The sequence below is a fragment of the Lactuca sativa genome, chromosome 5, assembly GCF_002870075.4.
Source record: "Lactuca sativa cultivar Salinas chromosome 5, Lsat_Salinas_v11, whole genome shotgun sequence".
Lineage (NCBI taxonomy): Eukaryota > Viridiplantae > Streptophyta > Magnoliopsida > Asterales > Asteraceae > Lactuca > Lactuca sativa.
This window is the reverse complement of record NC_056627.2, coordinates 243,453,917-243,476,673: the sequence shown is the minus strand read 5'-3', so window position 1 is coordinate 243,476,673 and position 22,757 is coordinate 243,453,917. Positions and strand designations below refer to the sequence as shown.

General features: G+C 40.4%; 1 protein-coding gene across 1 annotated transcript; it reads left to right on the top strand.

Moving 5' to 3' along the window:
* Window positions 1-601: 601 nt before the first annotated feature.
* On the top strand, window positions 602-4,380 carry LOC111897919 (aldehyde dehydrogenase 1). The gene is made up of 9 exons (XM_023893875.3): window positions 602-759; window positions 1,084-1,226; window positions 1,315-1,698; window positions 2,766-2,855; window positions 2,939-3,112; window positions 3,230-3,367; window positions 3,588-3,725; window positions 3,817-3,878; window positions 3,979-4,380. The coding sequence occupies exons 1-9, from the start codon at window positions 675-677 to the stop codon at window positions 4,250-4,252; spliced, it is 1,488 nt and encodes a 495-aa protein (XP_023749643.1). The 5' UTR covers window positions 602-674; the 3' UTR covers window positions 4,253-4,380.
* The last annotated feature ends 18,377 nt before the right edge of the window (window positions 4,381-22,757 follow it).

The window sequence follows — 22,757 nt, the reverse complement described above, 5'->3', positions numbered from 1 at the left end:
CTTCACTCTAATGGTTTATATATATATATATATATATATATATATATATATATATATTACGATGTACGTCTAAGCCCCCGCTAATCTAAAATTCTAGCTCCGTCCCTAGTTCGACTCTACCGATGACAAGTCGGAAATGTTTGAAGGAGATTCGGGCGAGGATTATGATATGATGTGGCTAGTGACGATGCTTAGATTATGTTTGTTTTTTTTTTCAATGTTTCAAGTATTCTTTTTATTTATGTTTTTAATGTAGTTTGTATTTTGTTTCTGATCAATGCAATACTTTCTTTTTAATTTTTATTGATTTTATATAGTTAGATTTTATTCAATTAGAAAAAGGAAAATCAAAAAATAAACAAAAAATTTAGTAAGATATAATATGACACAACGTTTTTATAGGGTAAAAAATAAAAGAAATTAGAATGATATAACAAAATTATAATAGTGTGATGAGTGTTATATAAACGGCTTTCATATTTTAATCATGCGACCATAATATACCTACCAGGATACGATTGTTGACGGCGGACCCCAATAATGAAAGTCAGAACTCGCCCCCTAACCTCAATTGCAGCACTCCACTGTTGGCCTATAAATACCCTCGTTCCTGTTTTGGAAATAACAATTCCGGCGTTGTATTCCTTTTCTACCAAAAACACAAAGAAAGAAAGATGAGTTCAAATGGCAAGTCTGCTAAACGTGAGATCAAGTTCACCAAGCTCTTCATCAATGGCGAATTTGTTGATTCCATTTCAGGTTTCCTTTAATTCTCTTTTCCATCTCTGTAAACATTTTCCAGATTCTGCTGAGCTCTGTTTGGTTCTAGATTTCAAAATATCGGTTATAAATTCACAGATAGCGATGTAATACAAGTCGAGCTACTTAAATTTAAAACAGAAATCACGTCGTAAACATAACCAATATTTTGTAACGATATAATCTATGGTTTAGTAGAATTCATAAGTGATCTGACTTGTTTATATTCGATTTCTACACATTTTTCTAGATTCTTCTGCGTTCTGTTCGATTATAGTAGTTGAATTCGTAGTTAATTTGCTTAATTTTCCTCAAAAACTTTAGGAAACACATTTGAGACGATAGATCCAGCAACAGAGGAAGTATTAGCAACAGTTGCCGAAGGAAGAGAGGAAGACGTTGATTTGGCTGTCAAGGCGGCGCGTGAAGCTTTCGACAACGGACCATGGCCTCGCATGTCCGGCGAGGTACGTTTTCTCGATTTTCCAAATCTCATCATCCGAAATCACACCATTGAAAGGTTTTTCCAACACCGAATCTCTTCAATCCCTTCAGGCACGAAGAAAGATCCTGTTGAAATTTGCAGACATCATCGATGAAAACGCTGATGAATTAGCCACTTTGGAAGTGATCGATGGTGGAAAACTCTTTGGTCCTGTGAGATACTTTGAAGTCCCGATTTCATCGGAAACATTCCGTTACTTCGCCGGAGCAGCCGATAAAATCCGTGGAGCGACTCTGAAAATGTCGAGTAGTATTCAAGCTTACACATTACGTGAACCCATCGGAGTAGTCGGGCATATCATTCCTTGGAATGGTCCGGCGTACATGTTCGCCACAAAGGTCGCCCCGGCGTTAGCCGCCGGTTGCACCATGGTGGTCAAGCCGGCTGAGCAAACGCCGCTTACTGTTCTCTTTTTCGCTCACTTATCGAAACTGGTACGTTTGGATTTTATTGCAATTATTAATCTTTTTAATAGTTTGATTTTATTCGATTTTGAGCGAAACCACGAATCGATGTGTTTATTTTTATTCGAGTGTTTTTATTTTTTTATTTTTTATTTAAAAACTGAAAAAATCTCTAGAATTTTAGCAACGTGAATTAACATGCATTACATATTTTTATAGGGGTAATGATGTTTTAAGCATGTTATTTAAAAAATAATTGAACTTTACTTTCTATTACTATTTTCATTGATTGTAATTACTGTTGTGTCATATTAAATTGTTGATGTCTTGATTAAAAAAAAAGTTTGTGGATTTTTCTACTAAACGAATAAATAAAAGAAGACATTTTTTTTGGAGATATAACTACATGTATTTATTAAAGCTTTAAAAATAAAAAATACGCTATTATTATGCAAGGATTGGATGTTAGGTAACGAAGTGGAAACAAGTTGTTGTTAAGTGAAGATGGGCTGCTGACATGCAAAATAAGATATTAATTTTTAACAGTTCTATAAATATTTAATATACATTAATTAAAATAAAAAAGCATTATATTTTAAAATAGTAATTTGTTTTTTATAATAAAGCGATTTTGCAAGTTGCAAATATTTAAATACATTTTAAAGATCCGTTTCTTTTAAATTTTAACTTATAGTATAACCTAGTGGATATACCTTGAATATAAATATAGTCAAAATCAACACTCGTTTCTACAAGTGAGTCAACATTATCACATTTGCATTTAGACATTTTGTTTTGATTGATAATATTTAAGTATTCAATATACAAATAAAACAATTTCATTAAAAAAAAAACAAACCATTTAATACTGAAAAAAAAATCTCACCTACTTTGTTCATGAACCAGTTTTAACGGATGAATCACATGTTTATAAAATAAAATCCAATTCAAATCACCTAACAAATCTAAAATGAATCTATGATTGCATTCCTCCAATAGTTTATCCTTAGATATGATTTCGATTCGATAGAATTTTTTGTATATATTAATTAATTTAATTTAATTATATTTCATTTGTCTTATTTCTTGACGCATAGGCCGGAATTCCTGATGGTGTAATTAACGTTGTTAATGGGTATGGAAAAACCGCGGGAGCAGCCGTTAGCTCTCATATGGACATTGATGCGGTAATTTTTTTTAAATTTACAAAAAAAAAAAGGTAAATATTTTGATAGGTTACACACATTTTAACCTTATGTAAAAATTCCAGGTTACTTTTACTGGATCTACAGAAGTTGGTCGTTTGGTAATGCAAGCTGCAGCAACAAGCAATCTGAAACCGGTGTCCCTTGAATTGGGAGGAAAGAATCCCATCATTATTTTCGATGATGCTGATCTCGATAAAGCCGCAGAGTTTGCCACTTTCGGAAATCTTACCAACAAAGTACAATTTTCCACCTTTTTCATTGTGTCCTATGTACTATGATGTCCTGTGTCCTAACAATAAAGGGTTGGGAATCTTTAAAAGACATGTTAGGTTCTAACTTTTTTGTACGTACAGGGTGAAATGTGTGTGTCGGGGTCTCGTGTTTTTGTACAAGAAGGAGTCCACGATGCTTTCGTCAAGAAATTGGAAGTAATGGTGAAGCATTGGGCCACGGGAGATCCTTTTGATCTTGCCACTCGTCATGGACCACAGGTATAACAAATGTTTCGGGGTGGTATTTTTGTAGAAACATGTGACGGTTCGATTCTTAGCAATCCCAGTGTGGTAGTTTCAGTTCCAATGTGAATTGGACTCCTTGTGTCTGTGTGTATCTAGTGAGCTCTTATTTAGCTGTTTTGCTGTGGATCACCTCAAGGGTTGTTAGGAAAGTAATAATCATGTCACATCTATTTAAATAATGTTATTTTTACAGAACAATAAACAACAATATGAGAAAGTACTTTCATTGATCGAGCAAGGCAAGAAAGAAGGTGCAACCGTGGTGACTGGCGGTAAGCCATTCGGAACCAAAGGTTTCTACATCGAGCCAACTCTATTCACAAATGTTACGGTATGTCTAAACTTTTTAAAATATCACAAACCCAAAGTTTAATAACTTACATCATATGTTTACTAATACATTTTCTTATTTGGTTTTCCAGGATGAAATGACCATTGCAAAGGAAGAAATATTCGGCCCCGTTATCTCTATCCTCAAATTCAAGTACGTCCTTATTTTTCTTGTGTTTAGATATTTTCTCTATTAACTTGTTCTTTCTGTATTCTGCTAAAAACGAAACACTAACTTATTGGAATATGAACAGGACTGCGGAAGAAGTGATAAAGAGAGCAAATGCGACAAAATACGGACTTGCGTCAGGTGTAATGACGAAGAATATTGATGTTGCAAACACGGTTTCGAGATCACTTAGAGCGGGTGCGGTGTGGATCAACTGTTACTTAGCACTAGATAGGGATGCACCTCATGGAGGCTATAAAATGAGTGGATTCGGTAGAGAACAAGGATTGGAGGCTCTTGACCACTATCTTCAAATTAAAACCGTGGCCACGCCCATATACAACTCACCATGGCTCTAAGCTTTTCGAGAATAGTTTTGTGATGAAATAAATGGACAAAATATGTTTGTTGTGTTATGGTTCGTTTATTGAATAATTTCAACTAATGTATGAGTTTTAAATGCAATGCATATTTTGGTTCATATAAATGTTAAACATACATTTAAATCTATTTCTACTAAAAAAACCGAAACATAAAACTCGGACTAGGCGCAGGGCACTAAGTGTCTGTTGTGGCACTGGCAACACCTAACTTTAAAGCACGTAGTGGAAAATTTTCAGATTTAAATTTTTTTACTTGTTGTGTCACTACGTAAAAAAAATCATGCAGCTATTAAAAATATTTTGTTCAACTATGTAAAAAATTTGTGTCACTCTATCGAGGATTACCAAACGAAAAAAATAATTATAAGCTTTAAACTTATAATTAGCTACACAGGATCTCAATGTTTTAATCCATTATTGTCTAATAGCCCAAAGTCCCAAATAAAACATTAATTGGGCAAATTAGCCCAATTCTAATTGCTTGTAAAAAAAATAGCCCAATCCTAATGAACTAATTGTATTATCGGCTAGAAGAAAAGGAAAAGAAAACACACAAGCTGTTCCTGACTTCCTTCGACCTTCGTTCCAACGTTCGTGACTTCGACACTTCGTGTTTTTGACGTTCTCCCCCCTTGAATGAGGCAACGAGCGATCGACACCATGACAGTTGGCACAAAGCTAAAGGAGTAAAGTTGCGATTTCTACTTTCTTGATTAACAAAATCGACTTTATCAAGCCCTAGAATGAAGCAAGTAAGTTTTACCAATTCATTTAGGTATTTGATTTTTTTTTTTTTGAAGTTATTGATTGACTTGGGTGAAATTGATATGTTTTATTTAAGTTATTGTTTTCTTATTGTTATGTTTTTATTGAATTTATTGTTTGATTAGATGAAATTTCTATGTTTTATTGAACTTATTGTTTGATTAGATGAAATTTCTATGTTTTATTGAATTTATTGTTTGATGTGAAATTTCTATGTTTTATTGAAGTTATTGTTTGATTAGGTGTAATTGTTATGTTTTTATATGTTAAACTAAATTGTTTTTTTTTTACCAAAAGATAAAGACCTAATCCGAATGAAAGTGGTGAAGAATGTTCCCAAATACCAATCACCAATCAATCAATCCCTTCCGTTCTTAATTCTAATGCAACTCCACAAACACCAATCACCAATCAATCAATCCCTTCAGTTTCTAATGTAACTCAAAAAACACCATGCTCTAATAAACCTAACGATAATGTTACTTTAAATACCTTCCAAAGGATCCGGCGGATAGGCCAAATATTACAAGTTACAAATCAAATATAAGAGATGACGTCAGAAGAGTGTCTTTGCTTCAAGGACCTTGTAAAATAAGGGTATATAGGTTTCCAAAAAAGAAAATAGGTTATAGATTTACAAATAGAGCATATTGTTTATATTATTATGTGTGTGGAGTCCTCACGAATCAAATAGGAGGGAGAGATGCATTTGTTTCCCAATGTTTTGATACTTGGAATAAAAAGATGCATTTCAGACTCATGTGGGTGATGTTGATAGTTTTCACAACAAAGCAAAAGAAAGGTGTGAATTTTTAATGATGGAAAAACAAGCTATTAATGTAGTCTTGAGGAGGCAAACTGAAGTGGAGGACCATAAATATAAAACTCGATTACATGTTTCTATTATTGTTGTTAGACTTTTATTGAAAACTGGTTTACCGTTTCGTGGTCATGAAGAGTCGATTAACTTGGAAAAATAGAGGGCTTTACATTGAAGTGTTAAAAGCCATTCTAGAGACTAGTGAAAATATTTTCAACAATACTTTAGAAAATGATTATAAAAACATGCAACTGATTTCCCCTAAAATTCTAAGAGAACTTGTGCAATGTTTTGCACAAGAAGTACTTCTAAGTATTCGCAAAGAGATTGGTCAAGATGTATTTGCATTATTGGTTGATGAATCTAGTAATGTTTCAAAAAAGGAACAAATGGCTATTGTTTTGCGATATGTTGATAGTCTTGGCTTTGTGAATGAAATATTCATTGGACTGGTGCACGTGATGGATACATAATTTTTGACACAAAAAAACACCATAAACGAAGTACTTACAAGTAATAGGTTGAGTTTTAGTTAGGTAATTTATTCTTCACTTTTTTGTTATTTCAATTTAATTTAATTTGGTTTATGTGTTATATATATATATATATATATATATATATATATATATATATATATACATATATATATATATATATATATATATATATATATATATATATATATATATATATATAAGGCTAAGTTATAATATGGATGGACAACTATTGTGTGGACGTGTGGACAGTGCTATTCTATGAGAATTAGTAAGAGAATAAGTATTTTAGTGATGCGAATACGTTCATCCCCACACAAATATTGTCATTTTCATGTATTCTTACTAATTCTTATTCGTTTTTGTTCTTACACATCATTTTTCACTCATTTTCATTCTTACACAATACGACGTAATAAACATTCTGATAAAATGAGAATAATAATAAAAAAATGAGTAAATTACTGAAATCGTCCCTATGGTTTGGTCAGAATTTCACGTTTGGTCCCTAACTTTTTTTTTTTACACTCGGATCGTCTCTATGGTTTGATTTCGTTACGTTTTTCGTCCCTGTGGTTTGGTCAAAATTGCATGTTTGGTCCCTAATTTTATGTATGTAAGGGACGAAAAACGCAACAAAATCAAACCATAGGGACGGTCCGAGTGCAAAAGAAAAGTTAGGGACCAAACGTGAAATTTTGACCAAACCATAGGGATGATTTCAGTAATTTACTCTAGAAAAATCTATAATAATGTAACGACCCAATTTTCACGTCCAAAAATTTCGTTTTTAAAAATTACTTTAGAAAATGTTAATAATTAAAAACATTGTTTGATCAACCACATCACAACCTAAACCATGTCTAAAAGTCAAATCATACAACCAATCGAAATATCAGAGTATAAATCCCAGAGAAATCTAGTAAATGCGGAAACCAGTGTGTGTGTGTGTATGATGTGCCGCTACCGCGCCAGCTCCTTCCCCTTTGATGAAGAGGTACCTGAAACCAAAACTGTAAACTGTAAGCACAAAGCTTAGTGAGTTCCCCCATCGTACCACATACCATACAAACACATACAAACTGCCAGGCTATTCTGGGGTGCCTGTCTACCCGGTACGGCCATTCTGGGGTGCCGACTACCCGTGCGGCCATTCTGGGGTGCCGTCCTACCCGTGTCAAGCCATTCTGGGGTGCTGACTACCCGTGTCGAGCTATTCTGGGGTGCTGACTACCCATCGGTCCTAACAACCGATCCTCGGGGACTATTTCACCCCCTACTGCTACTTACACATATATCATACATAACATATTATCAGACATATCTGGGTTATCTAGGCTACCCTTCGGTCCTAACAACCGAACTCGGGGACTAGTCCCCTCCTACTACCTCTATCGCATATAACATAACAAGCCAGCATACAAACATATCACCACGTACTGTCAGACATTTCTGGGGTGTCTGCACTACCCTTCGGTCCTGACAACCGATCTCTATTTATATAACATATCATGCTAGCATATAACATATCAGGTAGTAGCAACCTAGATGATATCACAAAGACAATCATCTAATCATACGACTCCTATTGGTGGGCCGACATTGTGGCCGTAGACCCACCGCTACTGGAAGGTAACTCACCTCGAAGTAGCTGCTGATCTGATCGGGAACTGACTGTCTACTGCTGCTGCTCCGGAAATCCTCTGGCTGTAATTCCCACAACATACTCAATCAAACACTGCTAACTGTCCTTTGGGTAAAATGACCATTTTACCCCTGATCATGCCCTAAGTCAAAGTCAGAGTCAAATTTCAGTTGACCCGACTCGCCGAGTTGGCTCGCCAACTCGCCGAGTCCATGTCCAATCGACTGACCTGGATTTTGTTTCTACTCGTCGAGTTAGGCGTTGACTCGATGAGTTCTCCTTCCAAGCTGATGTTCAAGTCCTCCATCCTACTCGCCGAGTTGTATGAACAACTCGGCGAGTTCATCTTCATCCGATGAATACTTATGCTGCGACTCGCCGAGTCGCATGAACAACTCGGCGAGGCTGATCTTGATCTAAGGAGATTGTCTTGAACTCGCCGAGTCAGGGCAATGACTCGCCGAGTCCCTTCATGGATGAGTTTGGCTTCCAACTCACTGAGTCACACCCCGTGACTCACTACTCTACTCGACACAACGAAAAAGGGGACAAACTCGGAGACTCGCGAGCAGACTCGCCGAGTCTGATGAACGACTCGCCGAGTCGCTACCACGCAGTCTCTAAATGGTCGATTTTGCTTGAATCCAGCTTATGCTATCCACAGATCTAGGCTCCTAGGGCCTGGTTTACACGTAAAGTTTCCAACTTTACGTGTAGATCACCACCAATGAAGGTTCTAAGGCTTAAAGTGCAACAAAAAGGGGGTAGATCTAGGGCTTGTGTGCAATATGACTCCATAAAGGCAGTAGATCCAAGCTCCAGGGACTGATTAGGGTCTAGATCTAAAGGCTAGCAACTTGAATCAACTAACAATGCACAACCAAGCTTGGGACATGGTTTAAGGAGGTCTTTAATGGAGTAATAAGCATAGAAACAGAGGGAAAACGAGTTATACCTCCAAGAAACTACTTGGGACATGGTTCAAGGAGGTCTTTAATGGAGTAATAAGCATAGAAACAGAGGGAAAACGAGTTATACCTCCAAGAAACTACTGAGAGAACACGAAGATGCTTGGCTTCCTTCCCTTCCTCTTGATCTACTCCACTTCCTTCTCAAATTCTTCAAGGAAACACACTAAATAGCCTCAAACTCACAAGAACAAGAGCTAGAGCGTATGGAGAGCTTCTGAGGGTGAATGGGGGTGGAGTTGGGGTGCAAATGGTCATTTAAATAGGGTGCAAACCCTTGGAAATTAGGGTTTCATTAGACAGCGCGGACTCGCCGAGTCCATAATATGGACTCGCCGAGTCGCCAACTTAACCGCGCCCCAAGTCTCGTCCCTACTCGGCGAGTCGGGCCTCCAACTCGCTGAGTCCACGGCCAAAAAGACAAAATACTCAAATATAACTTACGTACCAGGGACCAGGTGCTAGAAATCTCCCCCACTTATTTTAGACTTCGCCCTCAAAGTCTGCTACTCGATCCTGAAACAGCTCGGGGTAATGCTCCATCATCTCTTCCACCGGCTCCTAAGTCCACTCCGAACCCTTGCGGTGCTGCCATTGCACCTTTTCTAGCTCCACCCTCTTGTTCCTCAAATCCTTCGACTTCCTGTCGAGGATTGTGACTGGGCGCTCAATGTAATTCAGGCTGTCATCAACCTGAATATCCTCCAACGACACTACTGCTGAATCGTCCACTAAGCACTTCCGCAGCTGAAAAACATGGAAAGTGTTGTGGATCTGGCTGAGCTCGACTAGTAGATCCAGCCTATACGCCACCTTGCCCACCCGGGCTACAACCCTGAATGGTCCGATAAATCTTGGGCCCAACTTGCCCCGCTTCCTGAATCGAATGACGCCTTTCCAAGGCGACACCTTCAGGAGAACCATATCCCCGACTTGGAACTCCAAGTCGGATCGACGCTTGTCGGTGTAACTTTTCTGCCGACTCTGAGCAGTCTGAAGCCTGCTCCGAACCTGTTGGATCCTCTCGGTCGTCTTGAGCACCACCTCGGTGCTCCCCATGACCCTCTGGCCAACTTCACCCCAGCATATCGGGGTCCTGCACCTCCGTTCGTACAACATCTCGAATGGGGGATGGTCAATACTCGCGTGGTAGTTGTTATTGTATGAGAACTCGGCCAAGGGAAGATAGGTATCCCAGCTACCACCGAAATCTAACACACATGCCCGCAACATATCCTCCAAAGTCTGGATGGTCCGCTCGCTATGACCATCCGTCTGTGGGTGGAAGGCGGTGCTAAAATGCAAACGAGTGCCCAACTCGTCGTGAAATCTCTTCCAAAACCTGGAGGTAAAACGCACATCCCTGTCCGAGATAACCGATACTGGCACCCCGTGCCGCGCCACGATCTCCCTGATATAGATGTCGGCCAATTTCTCGACCGATATACTTTCCTGAATCGGGATAAAGTGAGCACTCTTGGTCAATCGATCCACGATGACCCAAATCGAATCTACTCCACGCGCGGTCCTGGGAAGCTTCGTGATAAAGTCCATCGTGATATCTTCCCATTTCCACAACGGGATGTCCAACGGCTGCATCTTCCCATGCGGTCTCTGATGTTCGGCCTTGACCTTCCTGCAGGTCAAGCACCGCTCGACGTACCATGCCACATCCCGTTTCATGCAGGGCCACCAATAATCTAGACGAAGATCCCTATACATCTTCGTCGCCCCGAGATGAATAGAGAATCGGGACTTGTGCGCTCCTCCATCAAGACCTGGCGCACGCCTCCGTGGTATGGCACCCACACCCTGCGGTGTAGTGTCAATAGTCCTCGGCTATCATAATCGAAGGAGGAAACCTGACCCACCACACGCTCGCTCTTCCGATGTCCCTCCTTGATAGCCTCATGTTGAGCCTCCCGAATTCGCTCCAACAGGGGAGTCACTACGGTCATCCTCATGCAAACGTACCTGATCGGCACCGCCTTGCGGCTAAGCGCATCGGCCACCACATTGGTCTTCCCCGGGTGGTAGAGGATCTCACAATCATAATCCTTTACCATGTCCAACCACCGACGCTGTCTCATGTTCAGATTCGGCTAATCCATGAGGTACCTCAAACTCTTGTGGCCCGTGTAGATGGTACATCGAACCCCATAGAGGTAATGACGCCAAATCTTGAGGGCAAAAACCACCGCCCCCAACTCCAAATCATGCGTCGGGTAGTTCGCCTCGTGAGGCTTGAGCTGCCTCGAAGCGTAGGCAATGACATACCCTCTCTACATCAGTACCGCGCCCAACCCCGAAATGGACGCGTCACAGTAAACCACAAAATCCTCCACGCCCTTTGGCAGGGCTAAGACTGGCGCCTCGCACAATCTCTGTCTCAGCGTCTCAAACGCAGCCTGCTGCTCGGGTCCCCACCGAAAGACTACGGATTTCTTCGTCAGCCACGTCAGGGGCACAACTATCTTGGAGAAATCCTGAATGAACCTCCGATAGTAGCTTGCTAATCCCAGGAAACTCTGAATCTCAGATGGAGACTTCGGAACCTCCCATCTCATCATGGCCTCGACCTTGGCCGGATCGACCAGAATCCCGTTCTGGTTGACAAGGTGTCCGAGAAATTACACCTCGCGCAACCAAAACTCACACTTGGAGAACTTGGCATACAAGCTCTCCCTCCTCAGGGTCTCCAAAACCTCTCTCAGATGCTCCTCATGATCCTCTTGAGTCTTGGAATAAACCAAGATGTCATCGATAAAGACTATCACAGACCGATCCAACATCGGTCTGCATACGCGGTTCATGAGGTCCATGAATGCGGCAGGAGCATTGGTGAGCCCAAACGGCATCACCACGAACTCATAGTGGCCACAGCACGTCCGAAACGCGGTCTTCTGTGTATCCTCCTCCCTGACCCTCATCTGATGATAACCCGAACGCAAATGAATCTTGGAGAACCAAGATGCTCCCTGAAGCTGGTCAAAGAGGTCATCAATCCTCGGGAGTGGGTAACGGTTCTTCACCGTTACCTTGTTCAGCTCCCGGTAATCTATACACATCCGGTGCGACCCGTCCTTCTTCTTCACAAACAGAATCGGGGCTCCCCAGGGTGAACTGCTCAGTCGAATGAATCCTTTGTCTAACAGCTCCTACAGCTGTGTGGACAACTCCTGCATCTCAGGAGGAGCCAACCGATACGGTGCCTTGGCTATCGGAGCCGCACCAGGAACGAGGTCAATCTTGAACTCCACCTGTCACTCTGGAGGTATCCCAGGAAGCTCCTCTAAAAAAACATCTGCAAAATCTCGCACCACTGGAACCTCGCTCACTGTCGCCTTACCCGCCTCCCGGGTATCCATCATGTACGCGACATATCCTGTGCATCCCTGCTGAAGGTAGCGTCTCGCCCTCGCTGCTGAACATACTGCGGGTCCACACTGCGGCCTCTCTCCATGAATCACTAACTCTCCCCCACTTGGGGTCCTGACTCGCACTAGCTGCTGCGCGCAATCTATGACTGCCCCATTAGGGCTCAACCAATCCATACCTATAATCACCTTGTTCCCACGCAGCGGAATGGGAACCAGGTCTACTAAGTAGCGCTCCTCAAATAAACACAATACGTAATCCCGAAACACCATCGATGCTCGCACCGATCGATCATCAGCAATCTCTACCTCCAAAGGGCAATCCAACATGCCCGAAGACTCAGTGAATTTCTTGCTAAGCGCAAGAGAAACAAACGATCGGGTAACACCCGAGTCGAACAACACCTGAACTGGGATACCGTTCACATGGAACGATCCTAACATAAATATATACCGAGCACATATTAATATCATAACATCATAAAATAAAAGTAGAGGGAAAGAATCATACCCGTCACCACATCGGGTGCGGCGCGTGCCTCCTTGGTAGTCAGCAGAAATGCCCGGCTCCTCACCACCGGAGCCTCTGCCTTGCCCTGTCGGCCATCCGTGATCCGCAGGGTCGCTGGAGCTGGCGCCTTCACTGGCGCTGAAACTATCAACTGGGGGCAATTGGCCTTCTTGTGGCCCCTCTGGTTACAGTGGAAACATAGTAACTCAGACGTCTGAATAACTACTGCCAGAGCAGTGCAATCCCTGCTATAGTGCCCAGACTTGCTGCACTTGTAGCAGCCTGATGATCCCAACTTGCACGCCCCCTCGTGCGGCCTGCCGCATTTCCTGCAGCGGCTCGGTCCTGACTGGCCTTTCGGCCTACCATCTGATCCCTTGGGCTTCTTCCCCGAAGCCCCTCCTGTCTGTCCCTCCTTTGACTTCCGTTTCCGGATATGCTCCAAATCTATCTCCCTCTCCCTCGCCCTAGCAATCATGGAGTCCAAGGTGGGGCAAGTTGAAAAACTAACGTGCTCCCGAATATCAGCTCGGAGCATGTCATGGTAGCGGGTCCTCCTCATGTCCTCGTCGCCCGCATATTGGGGCACCAACAGTGCCCGCTCCCGGAACTTGGCGGTGATCTCCCCCATAGTCTCCGTCGTCTGTCTCATGTCCAAAAACTCCCTGGCCAGCTGCTGAAGCTCGACAGCCGGCGCAAACTCTGCCATGAATCTGGTCACAAAATCTGACCAAGTCATAGCCTCGATAGCTGAGGCTCCCAACGAGTCACCCACTGACTCCCACCAATCTCAAGCTCGGTCTCGTAAACACCCTGCTGCATACCTCACCTTCGACCCCTCGGGGCAGAAGCTAGTCAACTGTGCAGACTCGATGTCTGCAATCCATCGCCTGGCAACAATGGGGTCCTTCACCCCGTGGAAATCCGGCGCAGCACTGCCCCTGAAGTCCTTAAAGGACAGCGTGCGAGATCCCGACTGGCCAGATGCCATGTCGCTCCTGAACGCCCTGAGGCAATCCTCCATCAACTCGATGATCCCTTCCTTGATCGACCCGAAGATAATGGGGGTCGACTCAAGGATGCCTCTGGTGATCTCTGACGCGATGAACTCGCGTAGTCCCTCATCCACTGGCTCGGAACCTGATCCCGAACCTGACCCCTCTCCTGAACCGCCATTTATCGGCCTCGATCGTAGTACCACCATTCTGCAATACATTGTCACACCCCTGAACCAAGGATGGCGGAAACGTCCAGGGATGGAGGACTTCATGTGTAGTATCATAACAACAATGGTAATAGTGATGAAAGTAAACACAACCAACATATATATAATTGAATAGGTTACATCATTGTATGTATTACATGTTTCAAATTCAATTACAATATATTGACAAAATAAGATAAGTTTGACGCCTTAACGTCCCATCCTCAAAAGTATTTTGTTACCTGTTTAGCGATTTCCTGAGAATACAAGCAGTTTAAAAAAAAAAATGTCAACACAATGGTTGGTGAGTTCACAAGTTTTTGTATATCTTTATGAAAAAGCTCGTCAAGTAATGGCCTAGTTGTTCCAGAAAAATCCGATATTTTTCTTAAAATGAATAATGCAATCTTGTATCCAAAGACTGTAATGTATGAGTAATCTTTCTCATTTACTGAAAATAACGTATGTTTGTTTCAATTTAAACGCATATGATATTAGTGAAACTCTCGTAATTTCTTAAATTTGTTATTGAGGTGAAAGTGATTCCAAATTCGTCATAAAGCTCGTTTAAGTTTTATATAAAGAAAAATCCCGTAAACTTTATGTATTGTTTTATCCTTATGTGAGCCGCTATAATCATACTTAAGACTAATGAACCTGCCACGACGTTTCTCAGGCGTCGATTAACTGAAATGACAATTATCACCCGTAGACCTGCAGGTCCAACTGTAGCTAGCAGCAAGGTGTGGTGTGTCAAACCCAATATAGATCTATATATAACTATCACGTTCTCCCTCCGGGAGACTCTGATTATAACGTACAGGATTTTATATTCCGCACTCGGACGTACGGAAAGAGAGTGTCTCACAATTTAGGTTAACAAGTTTACTAGTTGTATGCGGGAGTGTAAAACCTTTCTGTATGAATGTACCCTTCTCGTACGTGCGTGTTAGGTGATGTATTGAAAACTATACTTATTATAGTTTTATCCAAAACGTTTGTAATATATAAGAACTCTTTTATGAAAGGGGTGTTAGGATTATAAAATCCAATAAACTATGCGTATTATAGTTTATGTGTATGTATACGTGTTCTAAATGAATGAATAATCTTATCATGGGTGACTTATTTTCAGTTTAAGATGATAAAATTTACTACATATCACATGCAATACTTAGAACTTGACAATATACACCTTGCTCAACACAATACAAAGTGTAGTAAAAATTACAAGCTGTTAACAAATTTTCAGCATTTCTACACTGTTTTTGAAACTTTATAGAAAAATCATACGAAGTCGAAAACTAAATCCGTAAATTCTGGGAGTTCCCAAAATGTGTCTAGTTTACTCATAATTTTTACCATGATTTTCAATGACCTGCAACTTAGGTGAAAAGGTCCAAAATCACAGACTGGTCCGGATTGGTGTTTGAAATGATAGGCAGTTTTGTAAAAATCACCATAAATTGTAGAAAAATCGTATGGAGATGTGCAAGTAGTCATTTTAAAGCTAAGAAGTGGAACTACATGCACCTAAAACAGTTTTGAAAACTAAAATGTTTAAGGTGTCCAAAACAGTCCGTGAATGGAGTCCAACTTTTCTGATGAAAGCTGTTAGAAAGTTTTAGTTATGTTCTTGGTGTTTTAACTTGTATTCCCCCCCTAAAAACTTAAGAAAACATGAAAATGTAGGGGTATGAACTCACCTTAAGTGTTTTCAGTAGTTGATTGATGATGAATGGAGGTGCTTAGCTCAAGGACACTTGGAATGTCTTGAAGATTTCGAGAATCTAGCATGATAGTTATGGAGTTTGCATGAGCTATCAATGATTTGAGTAGAATGAAGTGTGAGAATCACAAGGAGGGTGGATTACACTTACCAAGAGTGGAAGAACACTTGATGATTAGTCTTGAAATCGTGAGTTAGAGAGAGAAGTTGGAGAGAAAGAGTTGGAGTTCATTCTTGGTGAATGTTGTGAGTGATTGAAGAGAATGAGGAGAGAGGGTGTATGATCAGCCCTTAGATTGTGGGGGTTACTTGTGAAAGAGAGTAAAAGGTACAAGGTATGGTGGGGAGGAGTGTGGGTTGACATGGAGTGGGTGAGGGGGTTGCTTGCGTCATAACTAGGGTAAGGTCAACACTTCTTCTTTTTGTACTTTACCAACCCCTTTCTAAATAAAATTTTACCCTTAAAATGTGATTAAATCATTAATTTAGGGGTCCTATAATTAAAAATAAAGTTTTGGGTGAAAATCTCATGTTAAAATAATCAAAAATGGGTTTAAAATGCAAAAATGGGTAAAAATAGGCGAAATCCGAGCTCCCCAGCGAGACCCTTCGGATCTCGGCCGAGGCTCGGTTCTCTGGGCGAAGGTTCGGTCGGATGGCGCCTGGTTCGGACGCGCTAGGCTGAGTCAGAAGGCGGGAGGCGAACGGCGAAGCTCGGTCCGAGGAGTTGCTGACCGAAGCGAAGGCGAGTAGTGCAGGCGGGGTTCGGTCCGAAGGGGAGTAGTCCGACGCGAAGGTAGAGCTTCGGTCCGAGGTAGGCTAGAACCGAAGGTACTGTAGTGAACAGTAATGAACAGTACTTTCGGTTCGGATCCTTCTTCCTTGCATGGTTCGGTTCGGACCCTTCCCCCTTGCGTGGTTCGGTTCGGCTCTCTTTCATGGTTGGGTTCGGTTCGGATGAACAGTACTTTCGGTTTAGCTCATGAACAGTACTTTCGGTTCAGCTCGTGAACAGTACTTTCGGTTCAGACCCTCATGAATAGTGCTTTCGGTTCGGTTCATGAATAGTACTTTCGGTTCAGCTCATGAACAGTACTTTCGGTTCAGACCCTCATGAATAGTGCTTTCGGTTCGGAGGGTTCGTTCCCTCAAGTCCGTTTTTCGCGTAGACTTCCGTTCTTGGGCTATTTTCGCCAAATTCGAGGGTCGGGATGCCCCGAGTGATTATAGAAAGTTGGGAGAGATTTCGAGAGAGATTTGAGAGAGATTCCTCGTTCTCAGAGAGATTTGGGAGAGATTTGACGTACTTGGAGAGATTTCGCATACGAAGAGATACGTGAGAGAGATTTCACATACTTAGAGAGATTTGGGAGAGATTTAACATACTTGGAGAGATTCCACATACAAAGAGATATGTGAGAGAGATTTCACATACTTAGAGAGATTTGGGAGAGATTTGACATACTTGGAGAGATTTCACATACAAAGAGATATGTGAGAGAGATTTCACATACTTAGAGAGATTTGGGAGAGATTTGACATACTTGGAGAGATTTCACATACAAAGAGATATGTGAGAGAGATTTCACATACTTAGAGAGATTTAGGAGAGATTTGACATACTAGGAGAGATTTCACATACGAAGAGATATGTGGGAGAGATTTCACATACTTAGAGATATGTGGGAGAGGTTTCACATACTTAGAGAGATTTGGGAGAGATTTGACATACTTGGAGAGATTTCACATACAAAGAGATATGTGAGAGAGATTTCACATACTTAGAGAGATTTGGGAGAGATTTGACATACTTGGAGAGATTTCACATACAAAGAGATATGTGAGAGAGATTTCACATACTTAGAGAGATTTGGGAGAGATTTGACATACTTGGAGAGATTTCACATACAAAGAGATATGTGGGAGAGATTTCACATACTTAGAGAGATTTGGGAGAGATTTGACATACTTGGAGAGATTTCACATACGAAGAGATATGTGGGAGAGATTTCACATACTTAGAGATATGTGGGAGAGGTTTCACATACTTAGAGATATGTGGGAGAGATTTCACATACTTAGAGAGATTTGGGAGAGATTTGACATACTAAGAGCTAGAGTGAAAACGATTAAGAGTGTCTTCGGGTGTGATGAATGATAGTGTTCGGCTTCGCAATGCAAGGTCTTTAGACCCCGTTGTGCCATGATCTAGGATCTTACGCACTCCCTATGAGTATGCAACATTGTATTATTGTTTTTGTTCATTATTTAGCACTAATGCTAAGGAAATTTAAACACATGAACTTTCCAAGTGGTGTTTTCTCATTAGAATAGTGAGTTATACAGTAATTACATCATATAAACCCTATCATACAAGGTTTTAATCGAGTTGACCGGTTTGACTCGTTGACCTTGACCGGCTTAGACTTGACCCGATTTTGACTATTGTCACATACATAAATAACAATCATTAGTGATACTGATACTTCTTGAGGGGTCATATCTACCACAAGTTCCCTGGTCTCATCTTGGCCTCCCTTGGTTCGGGTACGGATCCTCTGCTTTCAGTAGTACGGGCCCATACTACCTTCCACATCTATCTGTACCTTCTTCAAGGAATGCCTTGACTCCACCAGATCCCTTTCACTATTGCTGATCACTGCTATACTCATCCTAGGCTTGCCCTAGGGAAATCTCCGACTCTACTCTATCCAGTCCTCAGCTACTACAGGCCTCCTTGTAATGCCAATTAGCCACCACCCGAATACCATCACATGTGATGAGGCTCAGATAATCCTTCGAGTACCCGACTCGTCCCTACAACGGTTGGACTCAAACAAGAGCTACGCAGTGGGATCAAATCCAGCACTCTAAGATTATTCAACCCTGATCACACGTGACGTGACGTATTCGCCTAGTGGCTAACTTCCATTATTCAGAGTCCCACAAAGCACGAAGCAAGCAGCATTCAGACAAGGGTAACAATCTCAATCAACTCTATCTGCTTATAGGAACTGTACTAGCATACAATGCTAAGCTCATATTACCAGGCATAACCTAATCAGGCTATCCTACTCGCTGTCTAGTTAATACTAGCATGCAATTCTCATACAACTGGAACACATATAGCAGGCACATAAGACATCACTCCTAGATCCTTAGTCCTATTATAGCATGCTGTTCTTCAAAAGTTGATAAACATAACATAAACTTGTATGGGTACTTTGGGGAATACTTACTTGAGCTCGGCCGGTCGCGCACATCACACACTTCGTTCTTTCTCGAACTTTTTCTTAATTCTTAGAAACATTTCTTTTTGGAAAATATTTTACTCCCTCGATTTGAGTTCAGACACCCCCGAGGGTGAGTCTGAATCCCTCAAACCAGGGCTCTGATACCAACTTGTAACGACCCAATTTTCACGTCCAAAAATTTCGTTTTTAAAACATTACTTTAGAAAACGTTAATAATTAAAAACATTGTTTGATCAACCACATCACAACGTAAACCATGTCTAAAAGCCAAATCATACAACCAATCGAAATATCAGAGTATAAATCCTAGAGAAATCTAGTAAATGCGGAAACCAGTGTGTGTGTGTATGATGTGCCGCTACCGCACCAGCTCCTTCCCCTTTGATGAAGAGGTACCTGAAACCGAAACTGTAAACTGTAAGCACAAAGCTTAGTGAGTTCCCCCATCATACCACATACCATACAAACACATACAAACTGCTAGGCTATTCTGGGGTGCCTGTCTACCTGGTACGGCCATTCTGGGGTGCCGACTACCCGTGCGGCCATTCTGGGGTGCCGTCCTACCCGTGTCAAGCCATTCTGGGGTGCTGACTACCCGTGTCAAGCTATTCTGGGGCGCTGACTACCCATCGGTCCTAACAACCGATCCTCGGGGACTATTTCACCCCCTACTGCTACTTACACATATATCATTCATAACATATTATCAGACATATCTGGGGTATCTGGACTACCCTTCGGTCCTAACAACCGAACTCGGGGACTGGTCCACTCCTACTACCTCTATCGCATATAACATAACAAGCCAGCATACAAACATATCACCACGTACTGTCAGAGCAAATTCAAAGAAAAGATCTAGACATTTTAGAAGTGGCTTCGATGGTTAGAGGGACAATGGCGGCGTTGCAATCTCTTAGAAACATAGGGTTTGCTAGCATTTTGCCAAAAGTAAATACAAAAAATTGATACTTTAGATATGGAAGAGTTGTATATTGGTGTGAGAAACCATAAGACTACAAAGACTAATAAGTTTCATTTTGAGGTTGAAATCTTCAACACGGTGGTAGATATGAAACTTACAGAATATCGAGATTGATTTAGTGAAACAAGTATCCAGTTACTAGATTACATGGGTGCTTTGAGCCCTTGTGATTCATTTGCACAATTTGACAAATCAAAGTTGTTGAAGTTGGGTAAGTTATACAAGTATGACTTTGATGATTCAGGTAAGATAGACCTTGAAGGACAACTTGAGATATTTTATCACTCTTGCATCAAAGATGAACGCTTCACTAGTTTGAAAGGAATTTCCGACCTTTCTCGTTTGATGGTTAGTACGGGGAAGAATCGGTCTTATACTTTGGTTTATAAGCTTCTAATATTGGCTTTTATATTACCCGTAGCGACCGCAAGTGTAGACATATGTTTTTCAAAGATGAAGCTCTTGAAGACCGACTTACACAACAAAATTGACGATGACTTTTTGAACGATGCATTGCTTTGTAATGTTGAGACCGAAGCACTTGCTAAAGTTGAGACTGAAAAAGTAATGAAGCGGTTTCAAAAGATCTCTGCACGGAGAGGACATATTTAAATTGTAATAGATTATTGTTATATTATGTTAAACCAGAAAAAATTGTATTAGATGTAATTAATCATTTTTAAGTTTTATATTAGGTTTGACCGGAAAAAAATGTGCAACTCATACTATTAATTCCTGCGTCCACCCCTGACTAGGCAAATCAGCATTTGCTTTTTAAAAGACGGGAATGAATTATTCAGATTCAAACATGCTATATAATATAGCAATTTCATCCTCACCTTATTAAATTATTGATTATGTTCGAAAAACACTATATGTATTCGTTTTATATGAATTATTCTCATAATAATGAATGTTTGTTGCATTCTAAGCTATACGACGCGATCCACCTTGAATTACAAAGATATCATTCATCTTTAGAATACCAATGTTAAACTAGAACCAAAAAAAGAGACTTCATTTGTAACAACACCTATGTTTTTTAGAACTTATGGTGTTAAGTTGTGATTAATAAAAATGAAAAAAAATATGAGAAAATTAAATATCATCTAACTTTTTATTCCTACTATCTTCCTACCTATATTAGAGAGTGACAAATGTCATTAAATATAATTTTAATTTGATTGAGATGTTAAATTTGTACACTTATCATCATCTTAAATAGGTAGGAAGAAAAGTATGAACAAAATGTAAGAGAATATTTAATTTCTCAAAAAATATAAGAAATTTCAAATGACAACAAGGAGATGGAGAGTATATGATGCGGATGAAAGTACGTCGTCCTAGTGGATATTAATTATGTAAAGTAACCAAAATAGAAAGAGAATCAAAAAGGAAATCAAGTTTAAAGAATGAAATATTTAGGTTGTTTTTGCTTTTAGTTAAAAAAAGTTTATATATATATATATATATATATATATATATATATATATATATATATATATATATATATATATATATATATATATATATATATATAGGACTAGGTTAATGTGTTTCTTACATTTATTGTGTGCTAGAATGCACCAATAGAAATTTAGTAAATTAAATAATTATTTAATTAAATAAAGATAGATAATAAATGATTTTCATAATCGTATGTATATTAAATGATATTCATAATTATAATTATCTTTTTATGGAAACTAATTAAATTCGTCATTAATGTCATCAATAACATTTTTTTAGAATGAATTCGCATCTAGGTTTCTATGTATGTAACTTGTTCCAGGTATTACTTAATTTGTGTAAGATTAGGGTTTTGGTGTGTGGACTCGGCGATTTGGGAGTCCAACTCGTCGAGTAGAATTCATTTCAGGGAGGCAGAATCTACACCCTACTCGACGAGTTGGAAGTCCGACTCGGCGAGTAGGCGCTGTTAAGACAAAAACCTAATTTTAGGGTTTGCACCCTATATAATCTCCTTATGAGCCTTGAGGCTGACCTCCCATCAGTCTCCCAACACTAAGAACGTTGGTGCTAACCCTAATCCCCATTCTCTTCCATTTTATGAGCTAGAGTAACCTTTGAAGCTTAAGAAGAAGGAGATAGTGAGGAGATCCAGCAAACCAAGCACCTATCCTTAAGCTTAATCATTTTGTGCACTATTGTAAGTCTTCAAGACTCGATTTTTATCAAAGTATAAGGCGAGATCTTGAGTTTACTCTTCATTTCATACCCTTCTTGTTGAATGCATGCATGGGATTCACAAAGTTTGCAACTTTATGAATCTCCAGAGCAAAATGGTCCCAAGGTGGGCTAGATCTGGCTTTTGGTCGAGTAAGGACACCATGGAAAGGTTTTAGGGCATATTTCCTCTTTTGGCCATTTTGACTAAGGGACATGTATTGGACATGCATGTTCGTAAAGCTTCCATCTTTGGGACATTTTGAGGACTAGGAACCTTTCTGGAAAGGAGGGATTTTAGATCCCCTAGAGTTTTGGATCAAATGGCAAAGCTTTGGAGCTTTCCAACCTTTATTAAAGACCTTAGAGTGTTTGGAATGGTTCTAGAAGGTAAAGTTAGAAACTTTATCCTTCTAGGTACCTTAGGGCTTTAGATCTAAGCCCTGAAATCCCTATATGATCACGAAAAGCAAATAGGGAGGGGACTCGACGAGTTCCCCTATTAACTCGACGAGTCGGCCAAGGGGTTTTCGACTGGA